Source organism: Bos taurus, chromosome 5 (genome assembly GCF_002263795.3).
Source record: "Bos taurus isolate L1 Dominette 01449 registration number 42190680 breed Hereford chromosome 5, ARS-UCD2.0, whole genome shotgun sequence".
In the NCBI taxonomy this organism is placed as follows: domain Eukaryota; kingdom Metazoa; phylum Chordata; class Mammalia; order Artiodactyla; family Bovidae; genus Bos; species Bos taurus.
In genome coordinates this window covers 64,312,501-64,339,355 of record NC_037332.1, presented here as the reverse complement: position 1 = coordinate 64,339,355, position 26,855 = coordinate 64,312,501, and the positions used below count along the sequence as shown (strand labels likewise).

The 26,855-nt window shown below is 40.7% G+C and overlaps 1 protein-coding gene across 1 annotated transcript in view; it reads right to left on the bottom strand.

Annotated features, from left to right (window-relative positions):
• Nucleotides 1-3,666: 3,666 nt before the first annotated feature.
• Nucleotides 3,667-26,855, bottom strand: part of SLC17A8 (solute carrier family 17 member 8) — a 39,353-nt gene continuing 16,164 nt past the window's right edge. The window contains exons 5-12 of the mRNA NM_001192678.1: nt 25,961-26,048; nt 19,071-19,157; nt 17,821-17,960; nt 17,539-17,688; nt 16,450-16,582; nt 12,071-12,181; nt 5,371-5,498; nt 3,667-4,008 (exon numbers count right to left, since the gene is read on the bottom strand). Coding sequence (NP_001179607.1) covers nt 3,667-4,008; nt 5,371-5,498; nt 12,071-12,181; nt 16,450-16,582; nt 17,539-17,688; nt 17,821-17,960; nt 19,071-19,157; nt 25,961-26,048 — 1,179 coding nt within the window. The remainder of the gene's footprint in view (nt 4,009-5,370; nt 5,499-12,070; nt 12,182-16,449; nt 16,583-17,538; nt 17,689-17,820; nt 17,961-19,070; nt 19,158-25,960; nt 26,049-26,855) is intronic.

Genomic DNA, 26,855 nt, shown 5'->3' with positions numbered 1-26,855 from the left:
GCAGACTGAGATGAGATACTGTGAACAAGAGTCAGCAAAACCAGTAGAAAAATAGACACAGAATTACATGGTCTCCAGATAGTGACACTGATCAGACTTTAAAATAATTAGCTCCTTGAATTCCAGGAAATAAAATACAGTGTTGAAAATTTCAGCAAAGAATTGGAAATATTTTATTTAAGGATATAGCAGGATTGAAAAAGAACCACTAAATGTTCTAAAATTGAAAACACAATAACTGAAATTAAGAACACAATGAGTGGAGTTTTACTAGACTGAACCTTGTAGAGAGAGAAATGAAGAACTTAAAAATAAGTCAGAAGATATCCAGAATAACACAGATAGAGGCAAAAAGCCTGGAAAATACAGAAGTGATGGTCAGAATGCTACCCGCAGACTAGCATCCGTTCTGGGTTCTCAGAAAGAGCCTACAGAAAAAAGGGGCCAAAAGCAGTATAGTAAGAGAGAATGGCTGAAAAATTTCCAAGAGTGATGTAAGACATTGAGCTCCAGATTGAAAATAAAATTAAGTGGACTTGGCAGGGAAGAGAGAAAAGGCTACTTTCTTAAAAGTCAAAGATGACTCAAAGATTTATTTCCAGTGAAAGGGTGATGTAATTAACTGAGATAAGAAACAAGGAGGGAGGAAAAGGTCTGTTGGGCTCAGAAGGAATCAGTGTGAAATAGAAATAGTAGGTTCCAATTTTTACTTTGAATTTAACACCCAGGCAGGGATAATAAATGTGTCCTTATTTCTTAAACAATTACTATTTTTCTTGTTACGTTCATGTTCCAAAACTTTCATTGTTTAAAAAGGACCAGTCAAACTTTCTCATCTCAAGAATCTAGCACCTCAGGTCTCCTTCCCTTCTTGCTAGAATCCATAGTTTGCCTCTAAGAACTGACCTACAAGTGGATATTTGCAGCAAAATGTACAGTAACTTGCAAACCATTCAATACACTTGCCTGATGTTCCAATATAATTATTTGTTCATTGCGACCTTTACTAAACCCATCACAACAAAATAATGTGTTTTCTAGTTTTTAACACCATGACTTAGGACCCCATTTTTTAAATACTGTAAGGACAAGTGACAGGTGCCCTAAAGGCTTTGATTTATCAAAGTAATTTGTCAAATTTCTACATATGCTGCTGACTTCAAATGTTGGAGTAAGTACAACTTTGTGTCACAATCTGCAATATTGCCTTAAGGATTAACATGAGTTCTTAAAATAGTTATTGACTTCATTAACAGAAGGAAAAAAGAAAACACTGGCTACCATAAATTTCTCTGTTTTCTTTTTTTACTCAGAAAACGGCACGACTTTCACAATAAATCCTGTCAAGAGTGAAAATGAAACAGCATGCTTTCTTTTCAACCCAAAAAAGGTTAAAAGATGATAATGATGACGATAAGTAATGTTTATTGAGCACTTTCTATGTGCCAGGAATTGTTCTAAGTTACATAGTTTCACTAAAGAGATTTAAATACATATAATAACATAAATGATATACCAATGACATAAATAATACTATTTGATAGAGAGTCAGGCATTTTCCCCCCAAAAGTATTCTTTTTATAAAATACATCACAATTCTGTTGATACAGTTAGGGACCAGAAATATATTTATATGGGAGAAATTAGGGAAAAAAATCCTACAATAACAAACTGTAAGTAAATCTACCATTTTTTCTATAATACTATCTTTTTCTTCTGAAAGTAGAATTAAAAATGTCAAAAACAATAAAAAGGAAAATAATTTTATTTTCAAGCAACATTTTTACATGCCAACATTGTTTTCAAATATCATTAAATTTTAAAATACATTTAGAGAGTATCCATGTTATTGCCTTATGCAAAGATAAGTTTTTCAACACTAACTGTGGATCTAGTTGTCCCAGACGTTTACGTTCAGTATTTCACTGTTTAACTACTGCTATGTTTCTGTGGTTTCCCTGAATATCATTCTGAGTAAAGTCATTAGGAATACTTCAATCATAATTTTGTCTAATTGATCAAGCTTCCTAGTATCACCAGCCAAAACGGCTAAAGACATACATTTTTTTTTAAATAGAGGACACTTCTAAGAATTTTACCTAATAAAATGCATGAACCAACTCCTTAAATTACTAAATGTCTTAAAGATTTACAAGTAATTTGGGACATTGTTTAACCACATTCTTGACATTATGATGGGTTTAAATTGTATTTTTTAGTTCACACTACACAGTTTGTAGGACCTACTTCCCTGACCAGGGATTGAACTGGGACCCCTGCAGTGGAATGGCAGAGTCCTAACCACAGGATGCCAGGGAATTCCCTGAAGGGGTGAAATTTAGTTTACTTCTTCTCAGCCATTCTGACCATCAGATTCCTGGAACTTTGCTATTTTGCTAAGTTTTTCATTTTTCCTCTTCTTTTTGTTTTAACCTATTTGAATCTCTCATATAGTCTGTGACTCTTGTTATTAAAAAAAATAAGAAAAGTATGAATTCATGTTATGAGTTTCCCTGGTGGCTCAGATGGTAAAGAGTCTGCCTGCAATGCAGGAGACCTGCGTTTGATCCCTGGGTTGGGAAGATCCTCTGGAGAAGGAAATGGCAACCCACTCCAGTATTCTTGCCTGGAAAATCCCATGGACGGAGTTGCCTGGCAGGCTACAGTCGTGGGGTCGTAAAGAGTTGGACACGACTAAGCAACTTTCACATGCATATGAATTCACAGACTCATTTGGCTCTCAGATTACCTAGGGCCCTAAGGATGTTTGAATCCAGTCCCCCATATGATGTTTGAAAGTTCTCTGCCACATCAACCCAAATGTTTTCCATCCTCCATGCCTGCCAAGATAGGGAATTATCCACATGACAACCCACTCCATTTACAGTTTTCATTATTAAAAATATCTCTTCTAACCTGAAGCAAAACCTTCTTCTCCAAAATTGACATCTATTTTGGACTCCACCAATCTCAACACTTGGAGTAGGAAATGGCAACCCACTCCAGTATTCTTTTCTGGAAATCCCATGAACAGAGGAGCCTGAAGGGCTGAAGTCCATGGGATTGCAAAGAATCGGACATGGCTAAGCACGCATGCATACACGCAATCTCAGCACTGCCTCTGGCAGGATGACCCTGAGCAAGTCCGTCTTTTGTTGCTTTCTTTTCCTCAGTTGTAAAATGGGGATAAGAATTGTTATGTCATGGGGTGTGGAGATTAAATGAGAATGTAATAAAGTATCTGGCACAATACAGGGCATTTGAAAGCAGTGGCCTTTATTAGGAATAGGAAACCCACCCTGCATGGCTGCTCTCAGAAAGGTAGTAACAGCTATTTTTTTCTCTCCTCCAGGCCAAATATCCCCATTTCCTTCCATTTTTCTTTGAAAAACATGGCATTTTGTCTCTTATTCTTCCAATCATTCCTTCCTGAATAGTTTATTCTTTGAGAGAAGAATCAACTGCAAATCAAAAAACTTATAGCCATACGTTTTATGAACTTAGAGCAAGTTGTTTCCCTACTGCTGAGTAAATCTCTCCCTGCTCCCCCACGTGCAACAACGTCCCTAGAGTTAACCCCCTGGCAAGCTAGCCTATGGAGAAGACAATGGGTATGGATACTTTCTGGTTCTAAAGTGCGGAGGAGCTGGAAGTACCCCTCAGACATTAGGATGCATCTGAGAAGTTTCCCCCTTCATTCTGGTAGGATGTCAGCTCTTCCTCGTTGAGGGTCACTCCTCTCTGTCCTCTCCATTCCTTTCTCTGGACTTCACAATTCTGGGTGGTGGCTCCATATGACATCTTTCTGGGACTTGCAAAACTCTCATGGTTGAGTTCTGTCTCCTCAGCTAATTCATCCTGGTCAATGATTCCACACTTCTCCTCAGAAAGGTTTTCGGGGTCTGCCCACTCCTGTTTTTCCCCAGAAGCAAAGATCCCATAGAAGATGACGCCACTGTAGTGCACCAAGGCAGCTATGAGGAATACATTCTGCCACTCCTCACGGGTCTGAACAAGGAAACAGTACCAATTAATATTTTAACCCAAAACAGAAATGAACAGTATCTTCTGGAGCCCTCCGCTGGGACAAAAGCACTTAGTCACCCCAAAGCAATGCTGTGCTTCTTGGGAAGACATGTGGCAGATGCATGCCCAGGACCCAAATGGAATTTGAGTGTTTAAAAAAATCAAAGTTAAGACTACAGTGAATATGCATTTTTTCTAATTTAGAAAAATATTTTATAAAATAAACATCCTGTAAGATCCTTGCTGCACCATTTCACAGCTCTCCTAAATCTACAAATGAGGTTAAATTAAATTTGCTTTAGGAACCCACCATTGTAAATATCAGAGGTCTCCTTCTTGCTTGCTTTGGATATATGACAATTTGAGTCACAAAAATGCTCAGTTTGTACTGCCCAGTAGCTTATGTATACTCATATTTTCTGTGAAAATATATTGTATAAAAAATAATGGGAATTTGCGTTGAAAGATTTACTAACAGAATTAATAATCATATTACCAATCCTATCGTCTCATGAACAGAGAGAGAGTTTGGATCCTCTGCCTATAAAGTCACCAGAGCCCACCTTTCTTTTCTATCAAAAGATAAGAAATGTTATCCCACACTTTCTTCTCCAAGAAACTGGGAGAATTTCTGAAGTTATATTTTTAATAGGATATGCAACAACAAAGAAATAGTTGGGTAAAAATGCCATAGTATCAAATAATGTTAATTTGCAGAAGGCAGCATATCTATAACCCTTTCAAAGACAGAGATGAAGAAACCATCTGGCCTGTGGCTGAATTCTGGACGGATCTGGGATCCTCCTGTACTACTCACCTTAGTCTAAATACACAAATGTGCAGTAACGACCTGCTGCCACACCTGCGTGGGTTCTTAGGAAGGGTCATTAATGTCTTGTTTGTTTTCTTCATAATAAGGAAGTATAACTGCACTAATATTTTCACTCTGGAGCATGCTAAGCAATAATTGGAAATGGTGATAAAGTCTAATTACTTGGAATTATAAAACAACCTTGGGTAATTTATTTATCCTGAATTGATTGCCTCAGTTTCTTTTTGTGTCTTTAAACAGTCTTTATGGTATTATCACTTCTTCTACACACACACACGCCACTTCTATTTCTCAGTTTAAGAAACATAGAACCAAACATCAGTCAGTCCTGCTGCCATCAATAAATGATAATTTTTTAAAAGAAGAAGAAAAATTTTAAAAAATAGAAGCTCAAGTGACTCAGCCAAGTCAAGGACATACACATTTACACAGGCTGGGACAGGGCCTTGAGACTTTGTGCAGTACTTCGGTCCTCTCATACTGTAACCCACAACCCCAAAGGAAACCATTACCTTGTGCTTGGTCATTGCACCCACAATAAGGGGACAGACCATTCCAGAGAGGGTTCCCACTCCATTTGAGATTCCCATGAGAATGCTGGCATAGCGAGGGGCAATATCCAAGTGGTTGACATTGAAACCTATAGTGAAGCCAAACATTTCAAAATCAGACTCAGGAACAGAATTCCAAATGCAGTTTGGAAAATATTTAGCTTTCCCCAACTCTCATCAATCTCTTTCCTCTACTAATGGATACCTGTACCAAAAGGGCTGGCTTGAGGATTGTCAGGCTGTGTCTGCTCATAGCAGAAAACATGCTGTGATTGATTACGGCTACAATGGGTTCTTCACGGGGAGAATTATGGCACCTCTACCTTCTCAGCTTGAAACCCCAAAATAATGGTGTTTGGGGCAATCTGAAAAGCACAGCCTGGATCACATTTATTCAGAGTAAGCAATCACACAATTACATTGTTGTTGTTTAGTCCCTAAGTCGTATTCGACTCTTTCGCAACCCATGAACTATAGCCCTGCAGGTTCCTCTGACCATGGGATTTCCCAGGCAAGAATACTGGAGTGGGTTGCCATTTCCTTCTCCAGGGGATCTTCTTAACCCTGCACTGCAGGCAGATTCTTTACCACCTGAGCCACCAGGTAAGCCCACCACAATCGCATACAGTGTGATTAAAACTAAATCTTGCTTCATAATATCCTCCTTCCTAGCTCTCAGCTCACTCCCAAAAGGCCGCCACAGGCAGGTCTGCCTTAGTACCACATGGCATATTATAAAGGGTTCTTTTTGGATAAGAAAAATTTATACAAACATTTGCAGGATCCTCTGTAATTTACAAAACACTTCCATATACATACTTGATTTGGAATTTGTAAATCTGGATTCGAATCTTATTCTTATCTCTTAAACAAGTCATCTTTAGGACTTTGTTTCCTCATCTCTATTTTGAGGGTCATATTACTCCTTAACTCATAAAGATGCTGTGAGATGAGACTTAGGGGAAATATGTATGCGAGAGCTGTTGGCAAACAGCTGAGCTCTAGTAACTATCACGGTGCCAATATCAGCATCGCTGCTGTTGCTGCCACTGTAAAACACACCCGTCACTCTGGGGTCTTTAATCAATAGGTAATGCTGCAAGGAGTGGTAAAATAAAAAATCACCAGTACCTTACTATTCATCTGTTTTTCAGGAGAAAAGAATGAGTGGGATGAAGGAAGCAGGAAGGCAGAGGAAGGACAAGGCTTTGAGAGAGGAGGCATCAGGCACTGGGAACCAATTCTGCCAGTGTAGCCCACGGTTGCATTTTAGAGTCAGACCTTGGATCTGGCTGTTTAATTGAGATGCAAACCTGGACAAATGATTTAATCTTTCTGAACCTCAGCTTCTTCATCTATAAACTGGGATAATCATTCTTATAAAACTGTTGTAAGAATTAAGATAAATAACATATGTCAATTACATAGGTTCAAGGAGGTGAAAGCCAACATCAGGTTCTTTGCAGTACAACATCCATCTACCCAATTTACTTTCCTGAGCTGGCAAAGTGTCTGGCGCATAGTAGGTACTCAATATATCATTGTTTAATTAATTACCAACTTGAACTCTGAAATTACAGCAGGGGGTTATAGGTTTTATTTACTCATATTTTTATTTTCCCTTGTCTTGCTTTTTAATGCTCTATTTTGTGCAAAGAACTAAAAATATAATTTAAAAAAATTCTTTTTCTAATCCAGCATATTGGCTGCTTGTTTTATTTCCTACCTCTGTTCAGAGAGAATTTTAAGAAAACCTTTCTGGAATAAACATACCTTCTCTTTCAAAGTGGCAGAAAATCAGAATATAAAACAGCTGAAAGATTAATTAATCTTACTGTTTATTTGAATGTGATAAACACTTTATTAGAAAAGAACCCAGAGATAAGAAGCAATTAATATGATTGGCGAGTATTATATTCTGATACAAAGCCTAGACATCTGCGTTCAGCTAAAGATAATATGAGAAAAGCCATTTCGGTTTCTAGCTACACAATCCTGGGGTTTGGGGGAAATATCATTGAGAAACTGAGATACTAATAGATTTTTTGTTTGTTTTTTTGAAGCAGACACATAAAGCAAGTTACACACAAGTTGAGAGAGTCTGTCTTCTCTACACAGGACATATTCTAAAGCAGATATCACCCATTCTTGTATCTTTCTAATCTCCCCTGTCTCAGCTCTCCTATTTATAATCAGTTCCTAAACTGAGCAAGTCTCCCTTGGCATCCCTATTAACTCCTTATAAAGTTGACATATAGCAGATCCTAAGGAATCATCCTCCCCATGACCATAGTCCCTCCCATAGTCTCACTGTTGAATCAGATAAACCTTTATTCCAATCCTAATCACTTAATTTACCTGAGTAAGTTAAGTCACCTCTCCAAGCCTCAGTGTCCTCACTAGTAAAATGAACATAGCAATACTCTTCTCATCAGGCTGCTACAGGGATTAAATGAGTTCATACCTTAAAAGTGACCGGCATGGTGTAAATGCTGAAAAAAAAAAATTTCTCTCCGTCTGATTGTCGCTTAAACTGGCAATCTGGGGACAATATGAGCCTGAATATTTCAATATCTCTGTGTACAGGATATGAATCTCTTTTGCATTACAGAGCTATCAAAAGAAGATGTCCCTTAACATCCTGCTGGGAACAATTCATGACTGCTCTATCCTTGCTATTCAAAGTGTGGACTATTGATCAGTGGTGTCAACTTCACTGGGGAGCCTGCTTGAAATGCAGGATCTCAGGCTCCACTCTACATTGGCTAAATCAGAATCTGTATTTTTGCAAGATCCTAAGGTGTCAGTTTTCATTCCAATCCCAAAGAAAGGCAATGCCAAAGAATGCTCAAACTACCGCACAATTGCACTCATCTCACACTCTAGAAAAGTAATGCTCAAAATTCTCCAAGCCAGGCTTCAGCAATATGTGAACCGTGAACTTCCTGATGTTCAAGCTGGTTTTAGAAAAGGCAGAGGAACCAGAGATCAAATTGCCAACATCCGCTAGATCATGGAAAAAGCAAGACAGTTCCAGAAAAACATCTATTTCTGCTTTATTGACTATGCCAAAGCCTTTGACCGTGTGGATCACAATAAACTGTGGAAAATTCTGAAAGAGATGGGAATATCAGACCACCTGACCTGCCTCTTGAGAAATTTGTATGCAGGTCAGAAAGCAACAGTTAGAACTGGACGTGGAACAACAGACTGTTTCCAAATAGGAAAAGGAGTACATCAAGGCTGTATATTGTCACCCTGTTTATTTAACCTATATGCAGAGTACATCATGAGAAATGCTGGGCTGGAAGAAACACAAGCTGGAATCAAGATTGCCAGGAGAAATATTAATCACCTCAGATATGCAGATGACACCACCCTTATGGCAGAAAGTGAAGAGGAACTAAAAAGCCTCTTGATGAAAGTGAAAGAGGAGAGTGAAAAAATTGGCTTAAAGCTCAACATTCGGAAAATGAAGATCATGGCATCTGGTCCCATCACTTCATGGCAGATAGATGGGGAAACAGTGGAAACAGTGGCTGACTTTATTTTTCTGGGCTCCAAAATCACTGCAGATGGCAACTGCAGCCATGAAATTAAAAGACGCTTACTCCTTGGAAGGAAAGTTATGACCAACCTAGATAGCATATGGAAAAGCAGAGACATTACTTTGCCAACAAAGGTTCATCTAGTCAAGGCTATGATTCTTCCTGTGGTCATGTATGGATGTGAGAGTTGGACTGTGAAGAAGGCTGAGCACCGAAGAATTGATGCTTTTGAACTGTGGTGTTGGAGAAGACTCTTGAGAGTCCCTTGGACTGCAAGGAGATCCCACCAGTCCATTCTGAAGGAGATCAGCCCTGGGATTTCTTTGGAAGGAATGACGCTAAAGCTGAAACTCCAGTACTTTGGCCACCTCATGCGAAGAGTTGACTCATTGGAAAAGACTCTGATGCTAGGAGGGATTGGGGGCAAGAGGAGAAGGGGACGACAGAGGATGAGATGGCTGGATGGTATCACTGACTCAATGGACGTGAGTCTCAGTGAACTCCGGGAGTTGGTGATGGACAGGGAGGCCTGGCGTGCTACAATTCATGGGGTCGCAAAGAGTCGGACACGACTGAGCGACTGATCTGATCTGATCTGATCTGAAGGTGACTTGTATGCACCATTAAATTTTGAGAAGTATTGGGCTAGATTGAATAATAATTGAACAACTGTAGTGAATATTTTTTAATTGTTTTATGCACCTGGTACTGGGACTAAGATCTTCAAAAGCTTTATTTTCACTAGACTGTAAACTTTATAAGAACAGAAACTTTTCTTTTTTTCACTGCAGTTTCTGCTGCGCCAAGAAGAGTGTCTGACTCTTGGGAAGTGTGAAGGAATGAAAGAATTACCTCAGTTCATCGCAATCTCCCAACAACCCTAAGAAGTTGCCATTATATCTCTTCAGTCTCTAGATAAGGAAACTGAGGCTGAGGATTTAAATAACTCAGCATTTTTTTTTTTTTTTGCCTTCTGTAAATAGTAAGTACTAAAGAGGGGCCTTACACCTAGGTCTTTGCATCCCTAAACCCAAGTTGTTAGCTTCAAGCTACTTTAAGTGCAAACATTTTTTTCCAATTTAACTATTTATAGTTGACCCTTGAACAAAGTGGGTTGGAGCTGCATGGGTCTAGTTACAGGCAGATTTAGTTCTCAGTAGTAAATACTACAGTATTGCAGGAGATGCAGGAGACATGGGTTCAATCCCTGAGTCAGAAAGATCGCTAGGAGGAAGAAATAGCAACCCGCTCCAGTATTCTTGTCTGGAAAATTCCATGGACGGAGGAGCTTGGTGGTGTACAGTTCACAGGGTCGCAAAAAGTCAGATACGACTGAGCAACTAAGCATGCAAGCATGCATGCACAGGATCTGTGGTTGATTGAATCCTCAGATGCAAAATTGAGGATACAACAAAACCCAGGATGCAGAGGAATACTTTATACAGGAGGGCTTCCCTCATAGCTCAGTTGGTAAAGAATCCGCCTGCAATGCAAGAAACCCTGGTTTGATTCCTGGATTGGGAAGTTCCACTGGAGAAGGGATGGGCTACCCACTCCAGTATTTTGGGCTTCCCTTGCAGCTCAGCTGGTAAAGAATCCACCTGCAATGCAGGGGACCCGGGTTCAATCCCTGGGTTGGGAAGATTCCCTGGAGAAGGGAAAGGCTACCTACTCCCATATAGTCAGATTTTTGACTATGCAGGGTGGGGGATCAGCACCCATAACCCCCACATCATTCAATGATCAGCTGTATTTTGATAAGACCAAGGCCCTGTTTTAAGAGTAGTTTTGACCAGAGTTTGGGTGCTTTTCTGTTCTAGGATGTTGTCACCCTGTTTGATCTTTAAGACAGCCCAGAATCAGGGAAAGAGCTCAGGCATGAAGACCAGGCAGGACTGCACCTTAGTCCTTCCTTTGTCTCCAGTTGTGTAACAATAGGAAAGTCCTTCATTTTCCTGAGCTTTAAGTTATTCCTTAGTAAAATAATGGTAATATCATTTGCTTCACAATGTTGTCAGACATGCAATGTCAAGTGTTCCATTAAATGACAATTTTTAGTATTACAATCTTTTTTAAAGATAGGAAAAAAAAATCCCTAAGTTTTGGTTTTTCACCCAGTTTTGCACAGGGAACTTCTGAAGTCTGTAATATGCTAGCACTGTTACCTCTCCTACAGTAGCTGGTTTCTGCTTCTATAAAATGGGGAGACTGAAGGCCCTAGGGTAGCTGTCAGAATTGCAGGGATTAATACACAAGAGTGGGCTGTGAACAGCCCCCAGCACAGAGTTTGTGCCTGATCAATGTTAGCTCACATCATCATTACTATTCTTCTTAAGTCTTGCTGGCTTAGCAAGTCACATTACCTCTCTGGACCTGCATGTCCTTGTTTGGAAAATGAAAGCCATGGAGAAGACAGAAAACTAAAGAAAAATTGCATCCTTAAAACTTTCTGATTCTGTGTGTGTGTGTATACATGTGCTGAGTCATGCCAACTCTTTGCGACCTCATGGACTGTAGCCCACCAGGCTCCTCTGTCCTTACGATTCTCCAGGCAAGAATACTGGAGTGGGTTGCCATTTCCTCCTCCAGGGGATCTCCCCAACCCAGGGACTGAATCCACATTCCTGGCACCTTCTGCATTGGCAGACAGATTCTTTACCACTAGCGCCACCTGGGAAGCCCTTCTGATTCTATAACTTTATGTCAAATGACTACATCATTTGATTGTGAGTTAATGTTAGCAGTTCTCCTATAGGAAGTGAGAATCAAAAAAGTCACAAGAGCCTCTGGTAGGTCGGGTGGCCTTGTGCTAAAGTATGAAGGTGCCACTTTGTCCAGCAACACGCATTCTGCCCAGGCCCCAGAGAGGGCATCTGCATGTTGTCTTTCCCAAGATGGAGAAAGTAGTGATAATTCCAACTTGGCTGGGCTCCTAAGCCCAGTTCTCAGTGATACTCAAAATCATCCCCACTAGATGAAAATCTCTAGCCAGTGGCCCTGATCCTTGGGAATGGCCTGGCTGCCAAAAGTAGATGCTCAATATCCTTTCCTTCCTTTCTCCCAAGTCTTGCTGAATCTATGGAAAAGATTTGGAAACCCAAAGGACACTTTACCTGAAATAGCAAAACCACTAAATCCTACAGCAAGCACCAGAAAGGAGATAGCCATCCCTTTGGTATGGGAAAAGCCAACCACGAGGAGCAAGGTTGCCTCCATGCCAAAACCTGTGAATGGAAACAGCAGGGGAAAATGTCATTTTCATGACAGTCAGCCCAAGTTCATGAATTTATCACAAAATTTATTTTCACGGACCCAAGCTTTTAGTACACATATTTTGGCACAATGTTTACAATCTTATATTTCTTGACTACACGACTTTGCTAATATTACCCAAGTGTTCTGTGAGCTTTCCAACAATTTCCTGGTGTGCCTTGAACACTGTATAGTCCCAGGAGGTACAATGATGCCCATGGGATGAGGAATGTTTATTATCAGTTGTTCATGGGAAGTTCCCCCTGCCACTTCTAAGACCGTCAGTGATTCTCCATTGATTACACAGGCGATGGTCTCTCACAGAAAATGACACAAAAATAAAATTTAAAAATAAAATTATTTTTATTTTTAAATAATAAAATAATAAAATTATTTTATTATTGCCAAAAGTGATTAGAAAGCAGTAGTGAATATCTGAAACAAAAAGCAGAACCTCACCACCTGTAAAGCATAAGGCAAAATTCTTCCTTTTCAGAAGTGTACCAAGCTTTCAGGCCTCTTTATAATGCCATGAGATATTTGCACATAAAATACAGTGGGACAGAAATACTTTTTGCTGCTTTCATTCAAAATAAGTGAATCCAGCACAATAAAAAAGGGTAAGGAAATGATGAAGATCCTTCTCACCAACACATAAACACACACACATGTTCAGTTGATAGCAGACAGAAAGATGATATAAGTACTGTTTCCAGGGACAGGAAGTACCCTGGGAGGTAGAAGACAGTGAAATGATGCTTCATCCTAGAGACTGTCTGCTGATTCCAGACATCGCTACACGATTGTCCTTTGAGTTACCTCAAAGATAACAGGCCCAAATCAAGTCTCTGTCCCCTATATTCACTCCAAAATAGGCAAAAGATTAAATGAAATTGGATATATAAGGTGTTGAGCATGATCACCGGCCATGGGCATGACTCAACAAATGGTAATTGAATGTTCAAAGCAGAAATCTCAGAATCAACTTGGACTTTTCTCTTTTTCTTCAGTTTTCAGATAAGAATCTATGACATTGGCTTTAGAAATATCTGCTTTTCCTTCCCCTACCATTGTCTTAGTTCTGGACTCTACTACCTCTCACCCAGACAACTTCAAAAACCTCTTTATTGGTCTTCCCATCTCTTTTTCCTCTGATCCATTCTCTGGATCATTATTTTTGTAAACTACAAATCTGATCAATTGCCCCTTTACTTAAAACGCATGTCAGTGGTTCCATACTATAAGTACAGTGTCTATAATAAATTCCTCCTGCTGTCCCAGTTTCATTTTCTGTCACTCTAACCCCCTTGCTCACCATCCAAAGCCCATGGAAAGCCCTCTACTGTTGCACACGTCTCTCCACCATTTCCTGATCACAACACTGTTTTGTGCCTGCACTGTATTTCCACAGACTGTTCCTTCACTTGCAGTACTCCTCTCGTATCACTTACTTCTCATTTCTGGAGAAATCTTACTATTTTTTAAAATCCAGTTCAAATATTGCTTTACTTAGGAAGCTGACAACCCTGCCACTCACCACCACTGAAGCTGACATCTCCTTCTTCTTACTCATTTCATAGAACTTTCCAGCATTGCCCTGTAGTTTTTCATTTGTGTTTCTGTCTTCCCCAACAAAACTGTGATATTATCCAGGGAAGGTACCATGGATATAGTACAGAGCCTGGCAAGTATGTAGTGGGAACTCGATACTTAATGCAAAGGAAAGAAAGGAAAATCAAGATTAAGTTGAAATACAAGCCAAGGCACTTTTTTGTAAACCTTAATAAGTTGCTTACCTTTCTGAATCCATTCTTCAAAACTATTATAGAAATAGGGCAAGCATCAATGATTGTTTTAGATGGTCATCTAAAGAGAATCAGTGAAATTATGGGCACAGAGATGCTTTTTAAACTGTGAGCTTCAAAGACTCACTGATACAGAGAATACATTAGTGCTTGCCAGTGGGAGGATGGAGAGAGGGAGAGGCAATATAGGGGTAAGAGAGTGGAAGGTGCAAACTCCTGGGTGTGAGACAGGCTCAAGGATGTGTGTTGCACAACAGGAAGAACATAGCCACTATTTTATAACAATTCTAAATGGAACAAAAGCTTCAAAAATTGTATTTAAAAGTTTTAAAATTTTAATTAATCAATGTTTTTTTTAAATTGTGGACTTCATACCATTGCTGGGCATCCATGTCCCATCACCTCACGGCAAATAAATGGGGAAACAATGGAAACAGTGACAGACTTAATTTCTTAAGGCTCCAAAATCACTGCATATGGTAACTGCAGCCATGGAATTTTGCTCCTTGGAAGAAAAGCTGTGAGAAACCTAGACAGCATATTAAAAAGCAGAGACATTACTTTGCTGACAAAGGACTGTCTAGCCTAAGCTATGATTTTTCCAGTAGTCATGTATGGATGTGAAAGTTGGATCATAAAGAAAGCTAAGTACCAAAGAACTGTTGCTTTTGAACTGCCAGAGTCCCTTGGACAGCAAGATCAAGTCAGTCAACCCTAAAGGAAATCAGTCCTGAATATTCATTGGAAGGACTGATGCTGAAGCTGAAGCTCCAATACTCTGGCCACCTGATGCGAAGAACTAACTCCTTAGAAAAGACTCTGATGCTAGGAAAGATTGAACGCAGGAGGAGAAGGGGATGACAGAGGATGAGATGGTTGGATGGCAACACCGACTCAATGGAAATGAGTTTGAGTAAGCTCTGGGAGTTGGTGATGGACAGGGAAGACTGGAGTGGTGCAGTCCATGTGGTCGCAAAGAGTCGGACACGACTGAGCGACTGAAGTGAACCATGCATTCATGCTCAGTCACTTCAGTCATGTCCGACTCCTTGTGACGCCATAGACAGCAGCCCCCCAGGCTCCTTTGTCCATGGGATTATCCCAGCAAGAATACTAGAGTGGGTTGCTACTTCTTCCTCCAGGGGATCTTCCTGACCTAGGGATCAAACCAGTGTCTTTTGTGTCTCCTGCATTGGCAGGTTATTTTTCCCTGTATATAATTCAAATTGTGGAAACAAAATTAATAACAAGTAGTAATGGTATAAGGTCTTCCCAGGTGGCTCAGTGGTAAAGAATCCGCCTGCTGATGCAGGAGAAGTGGGTTCAATCCTTGAGTCAGGAAGATCCCCTAGAGAAGGAAATGGCAACCCACTCCAGTATTCTTGCCTGGAAGATTCCATGGACAGAGGAGCCTGGCAGGCTATAGTCTAGGGAGTAGCAAAGAGTTGGACATGGCTGAGCACACACACACACACACACACACACACACACACACACACACACACACACACCACACACACACACACCATTGTATACTATTTGTGTTTTGGAAGTGGCCTGTCTTACACAACAAGGCACATGGCTCAAACTTCCCTTATCTTAACACTATTAAAAAAGTGGAACCAGAAAGTTTATTCCCCCAAAAGAATTAGAATAAAGACATTGTGTGAATAAAATCTATAAATGATACATTGATTCATCAATAAGGGAAAAAAAAGATTTTTTCCAAATAATGGACTTTCAAAGAAAGAAAAATCATTTAAGAGCATAGTGACTCCTATCTACAGTGAAAATGCTAGGACTATATGTTTCAGGAGCTGAAGGATAAAATTTAAACTTTATGGGTAATCAAGAGATCCTAGGAAGTGAAACTATTCCAGGCTGACAAGAACTAGAATTGAAAGGTCTGAGACATGTTTTCATTTCATATTAAAACAACCTGAAGTTCACATAGGCAACCAATTCAGCCAGACTGGGATTTTTTTACCTCAGTCACATTTTCCACCTTCTATATTGTTGTCCAGACACTCAGTCATGTCCGACTCTTTGAGCCCCCATGAACGGCAGCACACCAGGCTTCCCTGTCATATCTTTTTAAAAAATATCTCTTTTTTGGCCACATGACCAAAATAGTACCCCACATCTTAGTGCCCCAACCAGGGATTGAACCTAGGCCCTTGTCAGTGACAGCACAGAGTTCTAACTGCTGGAGCGCCCAGGAATTTGCAAATCATCATATCTCAGGTTGCACAAGTACAGGCTGAATGACCACTAGGCAGGGGTGTTACGGACACTCAAGTATCAACTAGGGGATGGACTTAGGGGCCTTTAAGAGCCTTCTCAGTGCTTAGACATAACCTCAAAAATATGGTTTGCAATTCAGTTTCATCTCATTCTATAAAAGCTGCTTAAGCCACCTATGAAATCCACAGTACCTCCGCAGTTCATGATTTTTCTGACAGCAGTTGTGGTCAGAATTTTTCTGCTTCTTAAATAATCAGCCAGTTGTCCTCCAATAGGCACAATGATCGTCATAACCATGTGTGGGACTGCTGACAAGAGACCCACCTGGAATGAAAAGAAACAGTGAGCTGTTTTTAGTTACTTCTAAAAGATGTACTTCTTTAACATGCATCTCCACTGACCCCTCACCCTCACCACCAAATTTAATCATCTAATTATATGGGACTGAGACAGGCCTGAAGTTTGTAATGAATAAACAATGAATGAGTGAACAACTTTAAGAATAGACCTACTCGTCTCCTCTACCAGATAGGAAGCTCCTTGGGATGGGTAGGTCTATTCTTAAAATTGTTCACAAAGGTCCCAGTACCCAGTGGGTGTTTGACTACCTGGCACATGGCAGTCAGACTCTTGGCACAGAGTGGGTGCTCCCTGATAGCAGCCACTGCTGGTTGTGCTAGCTCTTCCACAGTCCCTTCTGACAGTACCTGTAGCTATGCAGATATCTACCTCTACTAGGCCTCTGTTCTTTATCCTGTGGGAAGGAGACTTAATACTTTTAGGATGACAGCTTATGTTTTACCATCCACACTCTTCCTACCTGAAACACAGGCAACCTAATAGCAATGGTTGGGGACATTGTAAAAGGTTCTTTCTAAACCATAAAGTACTGGTCATTAGTGCTATGACTGTGATCTGCAAAATGAGCTTTAAGGTTCTTACTGCTCCTCCCTGAATAATTTATAGGCAAAAAAAAAACCTCGCACCCTTAAATCTTTTGATCTTTGCCTAATATGCAGTTCTTGAGTCAGCTTCAGAAACACTTTGAGAATGGGGAGAACATAAATCTTTAAAAGCAGCTTAATACAGCTCTGATCCTTACTAAGAAGAAATTAAATAGCTATGTATATTGTGCATAGAATGCATAACTTGTCTGACCTCCAGGGTATTAGGTGTCACAGAACTGTTATGAATTTTGATCAGTAATGTAATTATTTTATCAAGCAAAGATTTTTGCAGTGGAAGCAAGAGATTTAAAGTTCAAGAATCTGTATGTTTACCTTACTTATTGCAAATCCAAAGACCTCTTCAAAGTAAGCAGGCTGACTTATTAACAGCAAATAAAATGTCCAGCTTCTGCAAAAATTGGCCACAATGATTGCATACACTGGCAATGACGTGAAAAATCTTTTCCATGGTGTATTAAATTTCTAGAAAGCGAAAATACAGTGAGATTTTTAGTGAATATACTGACAGATTAATTTTCTTATGAGGCTAACACAATCACTGAAAGAAATACTCATAAAAAAGAGGGAAGTCTTCATCTCTCCCTCTCTACTTACACTGAGACTAACCAAGTTGGCTCCTTCTCCTATACTTGTCTCTATATAGGTCCTCTCCTCCTGGGATATTGTTGGGTGAGCTGCTGGACATTCATAGGCCTGCAACAGCCAAAACATGTACCAAATAATCCCCAAAATACCTGCAATCGAAAAACAAAAAGCTTGATGATATCATCTCATTTTCTTCCATCTCTAAATTTGTCAAATTTCAAAGTATTCTCAAATGGCACTATATTCAGCTAGGAGAAAGCATTTGGTTGATTTTTTCCTGTCATTATGTTATTAACTGGTATTTAAAGAAAGATTATGTTCTGCTCATTAAGAAATTCAACTTTTATATACACATTAAATGAATCATCGTTAGACAAGTATTCCATTTATGTGATAAACTTGTCTTCAGTTCAGTTCAGTTGCTCAGTCGTGTCCCACTCTTTGCGACCCCATGAATCGCAGCTTGCCAGGCCTCCCTGTCCATCACCAACTCCCGGAGTTCACTCAGACTCACGTCCATCGAGTCAGTGATGCCATCCAGCCATCTCATCCTCTGTCGTCCCCTTCTCCTCTTGCCCCCAATCCCTCCCAGCATCAGAGTCTTTTCCAATGAGTCAACTCTTCCCATGAGGTGGCCAAAGTACTGGAGTTTCAGCTTTAGCATCATTCCTTCCAAAGAAATCCCAGGGCTGATCTCCTTCAGAATGGACTGGTTGGATCTCCTTGCAGTCCAAGGGACTCTCAAGAGTCTTCTCCAACACCACAGATCAAAAGCATCAATTCTTTGGCACTCAGCCTTCTTCACAGTCCAACTCTCACATCCATACATGACCACTGGAAAAACCATAGCCTTGACTAGACAGACCTTTATTGGCAAAGTAATGTCTCTGCTTTTCAATATGCTATCTAACTCGTCTTAGTGATCCTTATTTTCATACAGTAAACTCTTAAGCCAACCCCATTAGATAGTCAAATGCCATATCTATCAATTACCCACGTGCGCGTGTGTGCTCAGTCAGTTCAGTCCTGTCCAACTCTTCATGACCCTATGGATTGTAGCCCAGAAGGCTCCTCTGTCCATGAGAATCTCCAGGCAAGAATATTGAAGTGGGTTGCCATTCCCTCCTCCAGGGGATCTTCCCAACCCAGGGATCAGACCTCCATTTCCTGCATCTCCTGCATTGGCTGGGGATTCTTCACCACTGAGCCACCCAGGAAGCCCAGTTACCCATGGGAACTCATGAAATCAAATCACTCACCATAAGTATAAAAGACAGAGGCCCATCCAATGTACTGGACCAACACCCCAGCCAGCGGCATGGCAATCACTGCTCCTGCATAGGAACCTAGGACAAGAAAAGTTGAAGGAAACTTACCAGTCATCAGGCAAGCCCATCCAACCCATTTAGAGTTCAGCAGTCAGCCTGAAGACCAGTCACACTGAGTGGGAGTTAGGATGCCTCTGTGCAGAGGAGCTGGCTAACTCCCACCGTGCCTAAAAACAGGCCTCCAAGAGAAAAAGGTCTCCAGGATACCCTTTAACTTCATCCAGACGGCATGGAAGGATTAGACAGAGATGGCTCAGGCACCTTGATTTGGAATTACAAGAAAATGGAATGAAAAAAATGAGAAAAATGTGACAGAACTCTGAAAAATTCAAACAGGCACAGTATTGGGTGCTGAAGACAGAAAGTGAAGGAACAGGGAGTTCCCTGGTGGTCCAGTGGTTAAGACTCTGTGCTTCCATTGCAGGGGGTATGGGTTCGATCCCGGGTCAGGAAATTAACATCCCACATGCTTGGAGTACAGCCAATAAGTAAATAAATAGCCAGAACATTAAAAAGAAAGAAAGAAAGTGAAGGCATTTGTGTATCTATCTCTCAGGGTTCACAATTCAGAAGGATTATTACCTAGGTCTTTATTTAAAAAAATTTTTCTTTTCCCAGTTTTATTGAGATATAATTATATTGATATATAATTCACCTAGGTCTTTAAATAAGGAACTTCAAACTATGAAAGGATCATGCTTTTTAGTGTCTCAATTTTTTTTTTTTTAAATACCAGAAAACTGTTACATTTCAGGATGGCAGGATGACCAGGATAGCTACTGTCTTCATCTGCCTCCTAAATGGGTACACTTTTTAGTTTCTTACTTTGAAATATTTAACCTTGTACATACTTACCTATGTGTGGATGTTTATCTTGTCTAGACAAGATAACAAGGGCTAGAGGCAGTGACCTCACCTTCACTATCTCCTGCAGCTCTATGATATCTGGTGGAGAGACACGAGCCCTGCGAACTCCCAATAAATATTAACTGAATCAAAAAAATTACTATATGAAATTCCCTCTGGGTATGAGTGGAAAAAATTCTTGCTTCAGCACAAGTGAGCAGCAAAAGGAAATGCTGTATCCCATAACCCAGTGCTAAGGAAGATCTTTGGGAAACGGGAGCTTGGAGAGCTTACAGACAAAGAAATTAAATCCCATCTTTCCAAGTTGGGCCCAGCGGGCTATGAAAGGCCTGACCTGGAATCCCGGATCTGAACATCAGGACCCCTGCGGAAGTCTCTCAATTCCTCCAAATCATTTTTCTCAGATGGAAGTGAAATCTCTGTCTTACCAGGTTGTTTTGAGGAGTAAATAAGTTATTACATGAAGGTGCTCTAATTAAGTGTTACATAAACACCAACTAGAGTTGTGGTTATCATGTCTCCTTTACACACAGAAGGTCCTGGGTTCGAGTCCCAATAGAACCAAGCCAACAGGGCTGCTTTTTAGAGCTTCCCAGGTGGCATTAGTAGTAAAAGAATCTGCCTGCAATGGAAGGGACCTAGGTTTGATCCCTGGATCAGGAAGATCCCTTGGAGAAGGAAACGGCAACCACTCCTGTATTCTTGCCTAGAGAATTCCATGGATAGAGGAGCCTGGTGGGCTTCAGTCCACGGGGTCACAAAGAGTCAGACACGACTGAGGAACTAACACTCTCACTTTCAAACATCAACGATTCTGCTATTGTGTACAGAATAATACTGCTACTGCTAAGTTACTTCAGTCATGTCCGACTCTGTACATAGACGGCAGCCCACCAGGCTCCCCCGTCCCTGGGATTCTCCAGGCAAGAACACTGGAGTGGGTTGCTATTTCCTTCTCCAATGCAGGAAAGTGAAAAGTGAAAATGAAGTCGCTCAGTCGTGTCTGAATTTTAGCGACCCCATGGACTGCAGCCTACCAGGCTCCTCCATCCATGGGATTTTCCAGGGAAGAGTACTGGAGTGGGGTGCCACTGCCTTCTCCAACAGAATAATAGAGCACTTTTTTAACCTCAGACTTCCTCAGACCGATAAGGCAAATGTTCCAGGACATATCATCTATAAAGAAGAGCTACAGATCTGATTCCTCTGTGGGTATGGAGAAGGTGGTCTCTTTTCTTGGAGCAAATACCCTGGGAGTGGGAGGTGGGAGCTCCAGTTTAGATAATGCAAATGGGGAGGGTCAGGGGATAACCATCTATTGAACTTATATGCAGAATACATCATGAGAAATGCTGGGCTGGAGGAAGCACAAGCTGGAATCAAGATTCCAGGGAGAAATATCAATAACCTCAGATATGCAGATGACATCACCCTTATGGCAGAAAGTGAAGAGGAACTAAAAAGCCTCTTGATGAAAATGAAAGAGGAGAGTGAAAAAGTTGGCTTAAAACTCAACATTCAGAAAACGAAGATCATGGCATCCGGTCCCATTACTTCATGGCAAATAGATGGGGAAACAGTGGAGACAGTGTCAGACTTTATTTTTCTGGACTCCAAAATCACTGCAGATGGTGACTGCAGCCATGAAATTAAAAGATGCCTACTCCTTGGAAGGAAAGTTATGACCAACGTAGATAGCATATTAAAAAGCAGAGACATTACTTTGCCAATGAAGGTCCATCTAGTCAAGGCTATGATTTTTCCAGTGGTCATGTATGGATGTGACAGTTGGACTATTAAGAAAGCTGAGCGCCAAAGAATTGATGCTTTTGAACTGTGGTGTTGGAGAAGACTCTTGAGAGTCCCTTGGACTACAAGGAGATCCAACCAATCCATCCTAAAGGAGATCAGTCTTGGGTGTTCATTGGAAGGACTGATGCTGAAGCTGAAACTCCAATACTTTGGCCACCTGATGGGAAGAGATGACTCATTGGAAAAGACCTGATGCTGGGAAAGATTGAGGGCAGGAGGAGAAGCAGACAACAGAGGATGAGATAGCTAGATGGCATCACTGACTCAATGGACATGGGTTTGGGTGGACTCTGGGAGTTGGTGATGGACAGGGAGGCCTGGCACGCTGCAGTTCATGGGGTTGCAGAGTCGGACACAACTAAGCAACTGAACTGAACTGAATATAAAATGCATTGAGTGCTTTCTGTGTGATTTCTAGTATTGTGCCGAGTACTCTGGACCCCTGATTTTATTTAACCTTTTTTTCAACCTAGTAACACTGGTACTAGTGTCATTCCCATTTTACAAGAATGCTTGGGATGGGAGGTAAATTTCCTGAGGTTACATCGGTGTGAGTGACCAGAATCTAGGTCTGCAGGAATCCAAAGACTTTAACCTTAACTGTTTAATAATTCAGTCCTGCTTCTTCCATTCAACAATAGCCAATAATTCCTCATAGCAAGAAGCACTCTTCCATTGAGGACATTTTACAGCTTGAAATTGTCCTTTCCTGTCTTTTAGACAACTCTTCCTCATCCTTCCAAATGTGGTTGAATGTGATCTCCTATCACACCCATAGGTCCTGAGCATACCCCAATAGCGCTCTCCACCCATATTACCCTAACTGCACCTTGATCCCTCTGTGTGGTCACCACAGAGGAAGAGGAGGGTACTTATTGAATGGCATAGACATAGAGGAGTAGCTGAACTGGGGATGAGAGAGTCCCCAGTTCTGTCCTCACTTTCTATGAGAATTTATATCTTTTTCCCCCCTCCCTGAGCATCAGTCTCCTCTACTATAAAACAATGGAGTTAGAAAAAGAATTCAGATTTGTGGCTATCAGAGGCAGAGGTGGGTAGAGGGGAAATCATATGAAGGCAATAAAAAAGTACAATTTGCCAGGTATAAGTAAGTACTAGAGGTATATCATACAACATAATAAAGATAACTAACACTGATGTATGTTGTAAATGAAAGTTGGTAAGACAGTAAAGCCTAAGAATTCTCATCACAAGGAAAAAAGATTTTTTGCCTATTTCTTTGATGTTGTATCTGTGTGAGGTGATGACATTCACTAACCTAATGTGACAAATATTTCATGATGTATGTAAGTCAGATCATTACATTGAACACCTGAAATGTAAACAGTGCTGTATGTCTCTTCCATCTCAATAAAACTAGGGGAAAACAAAACCAAAAAGCTATGTCTTTGAATAAAGCCAGTTTTATTTCTTTAAAAATTAAAATTAATTTAAAAAATAAAACAATGAATGTGACTAGATGTTTTCTAAAGACTCTTCCAACTGCAATACTTTTTAAGTATAAGAACCATTTATTTCCAAGCCTGGGTTTACTTCTAATGACATTTTTGCTGTGCTCTTCTTTGAAACCAAGGCCACACCTTAGCTGGGAAATGCAATAAAGCCTGTGACCTTGATCAGGTAACTTTCCTTGAGCATCAAATCATTTCTTAAATTAGCCATTTTAGGGCTATAAAAACACTAGGAATGGGGAGTGGCTGCTGGTTGTTCTTGTTTGCTGGCAAATCAAAATAAAAGGCCTTTTAAGTAAATCATCTGAAGAAAACAGGTCAAGGTCAGCTGCGGCAGAATCTTACATCCTTCTAGAGTTGGTATAAGATCAGTAGGGGAGGTGGAGTTGATCTTGAACTGCAAGCAAGAGGACAAAAATGGTTCCTAAGGATGGGGGAGACTAAAGATGTAAAGGCATCTCAGCTGTGCGTGCATTTCCAAATGAGACACAAAATAGTCACGTGGGTGAATGTTTCACACCAAATTCCCTGGGATCCTTTATTACTACTATTGCTGTTACTACTGCTGCTGCTGCTGCTGCTGCTAGCACTATTACTACTTGTGCAGGTATAGAAGAGAGAGTGAAAGTGTTAGTCACTCAGCTGTGTTCAACTCTTTGTGACCCCAGGAACTGTAGCCCACCATGCTCCTCTGTCCATGGAATTCTCCAGGCAAGAATACCGGAGTTGGTTGCCATTTCCTTCTCCAGGGGATTTTCCCGACCCAGGGATCAAACCCAGGTCCCTGCATTGCAGGCAGATTCTTTAATGTCTGAGCTATCAGGGAAGCCCCAAAGAAGGAGAGGGAAAAATAAAAAATATATTCAGAGAAGTAAAGCTTCCTCCTTAGCTAAAATGTACAGGTTAGCTTGTGTTAGGAAAGATATGCTAGCTTGAAAAACTAAGCAGACCTAAATTCTGATCCTAATTCTGTGTGGGCCCATTGTTAACTTTTGTGGCCTAAGTCACTTTTGTCTTCTTGGGCCTCTTTCCCCATTAAAAAAATATTTGCAAATATTGGTGGCAGCACATGCTGTTATTGTTCAAATATTGATGGGTACCTAGTAGAGTCTTCTGAACACTGATTATTCTCAGAGATTCATAGAGGGGCCAGTCCCAAAGGCATGGCTTCAAATGAGGCAACCTTAGCAAGGTGAAATTTGGACACCTAGGAGTTAAAGTCACATTAGTACTTAAGGGCTATTAGTTTGCTTTTGGGTAAAATGGATGATGTACTCTTCATTTTTTTTTTCTGGAAGATAATAGCAAAAGTTGATTAAATGGTCTCTATGACAAATCACTGCAGATGGTGAATGCAGCCATGAAATTAAAAGACGCTTGCTCCTTGGAAGAAAAGCTATGGCCAACCTAGACAGCATATTAAAAGGCAGAGACATTACTTTACCAACAAAGGGCTGTCTAGTCAAAGCTACAGTTTTTCCAGTAATCATGTATGGATGTGAGAGTTGGACTATAAGGAAAGCTGAGCGCCAAAATATTGATGCTTTTGAACTGTGGTGTTGGAGAAGACTCTTGAGAGTCCCTTGGACTGCAAGGAGATCCAACCAGTCCATCCTAAAGGAGATCAGTCCTGGGTGTTCATTGGAAGGACTGAAGCTGAAGCTGAAACTCCAATACTTTGGCCACCTGATGGGAAGAGCTGACTCATTGGAAAAGACCCTGATGCTGGGAAAGATTGAGGGAAGGAGGAGAAGGGGACGTCAGAGGATGAGATGGTTGGATGGCATCACCGATGTGATGGACATGAGTTTGAGTAGGCTCTGGATGTTGGTGATGGAAGGACATGGACAGGGAAGCCTGGTGTGCTGCAGTCCATGGGGTTGCAAAGAGTCGGACATGACTGAGCACCTGAACTGAGCTGAACTGATGACAGTGTGTACAATGTAGTGTGTGGTGAGGAAAGCTTTGAATCAAGAATCTAATGTTCTAGCTCCTGCTCCATTCTTTGGTAGCTATGTGATCTTGAGCAAGTCACTGGACTTCTGTTTTAGTTCAATGAAATGAGATTTAAAATTTTAGTTTTAATTTCTCCATATGTAAAAAGAAAAGGACTGGGGCCTTGACTATTCTATATCTTCTACTTTCAACTTTGGGAAATATTTGTTGGCTAATCCTACAACTTCCAATGACTATTTTCTTACTTTTCTCTATTAAAGACGTTAGAAAAGCTAGGCACTGGCTTTCCCAGCTTTCTCTGTAGTTAGTAAAGCCTATGACACAGTTAGGACCAAGCAAATAAAACTGGAAGCCTGCTAGGGGGATTGGGAAAGCTTTTTCTTTCCTGATGAAAAAGAATAGAGGTGGTTAGGACACCCATCCCCTCTTCTTTCTGCTTTTAGTGTGGACTTAATGCCTGGAATTGTGGTAGCCATTTTGTGACATGAGGAATATGCATGAATGCAAAAAGTTATCACTCTAAGGACAGTGGAGTAGAAAGTCAGAACATGCACAGGGCCTGGATAGACTACAGGCCAGCAGAATCAACACTAGCAACCAACCATTCACCTTTGGACTTCTGTTATGTGAAAAAATTAATTTTATTTAGCAAGGTCTTCATCTAAAGCCAAAAGCATTCCTATATGAAACTTGCTATTATTCCAATACACTCACCACAAAAGGAGGTTGTAGCCAGTCTGCTTCTCTCCAAAGGTGGTGCCCACTTACTCCACATCCCGTGACATGCTGGGTATGTCACACCCTGGCAAAACAGATGAAAATGGATGATTTGATTTGACTCCAGTTTCGTTTTATGTTTCAAACTTGGACTTTGCCTCTTTGACACTACAATATAAAAGCCCAACTTACAGAAACTAAATAACATGTGTCAGCTATTTTGACTCACAGCTGCTGCTGCTAAGTCACTTCAGTTGTGTCCGACTCTGTGCGACCCCATAGACGGCAGCCCACCAGTCTCCCTCATCCCTGGGATTCTCCAGGCAAGAACACTGGAGTGGGTTGCCATTTCCTTCTCCAATGCATGGAAGTGAAAAGTGAAAGTGAAGACACTCAGTCGTGTCCGACTCTTTGCGACCCTATGAACTGCAGCCCACCAGGCTCCTCCACCCATGGGATTTTCCAGGCAAGAGTACTGGAGTGGCGTGCCATTGCCTTCTCCGTTGACTCACAGCAGAGACGCTAAAATTCAAATACCAGTTCAAAGGTAAGCAAGGTGGGGAATAGGGAAGGGGGTCTTCATATTTCTTATTATTTAATATCAGTGTGGAAATGGATTTCCACAATCAGCTGATCCATCCTCTCATTTAAAGATATAGAACCTGAGGCTGACAGCCATTAAGTGACTAGATTCTAGTCTTCAGGGCTGCTAATATCATATTCTTTCTACTGTGTTAGTATTTTCCAAAGTGTGGTATATGTCCCTCCAGTGGGATAAGAATTGGATTTAAAGTACTAAAACAACCTACATTTTTATTATCATTGTTACATATATATTCTAATATGGTTTAGAAAAATATAACTAGCACATTAAACCCATTTGATAAATATC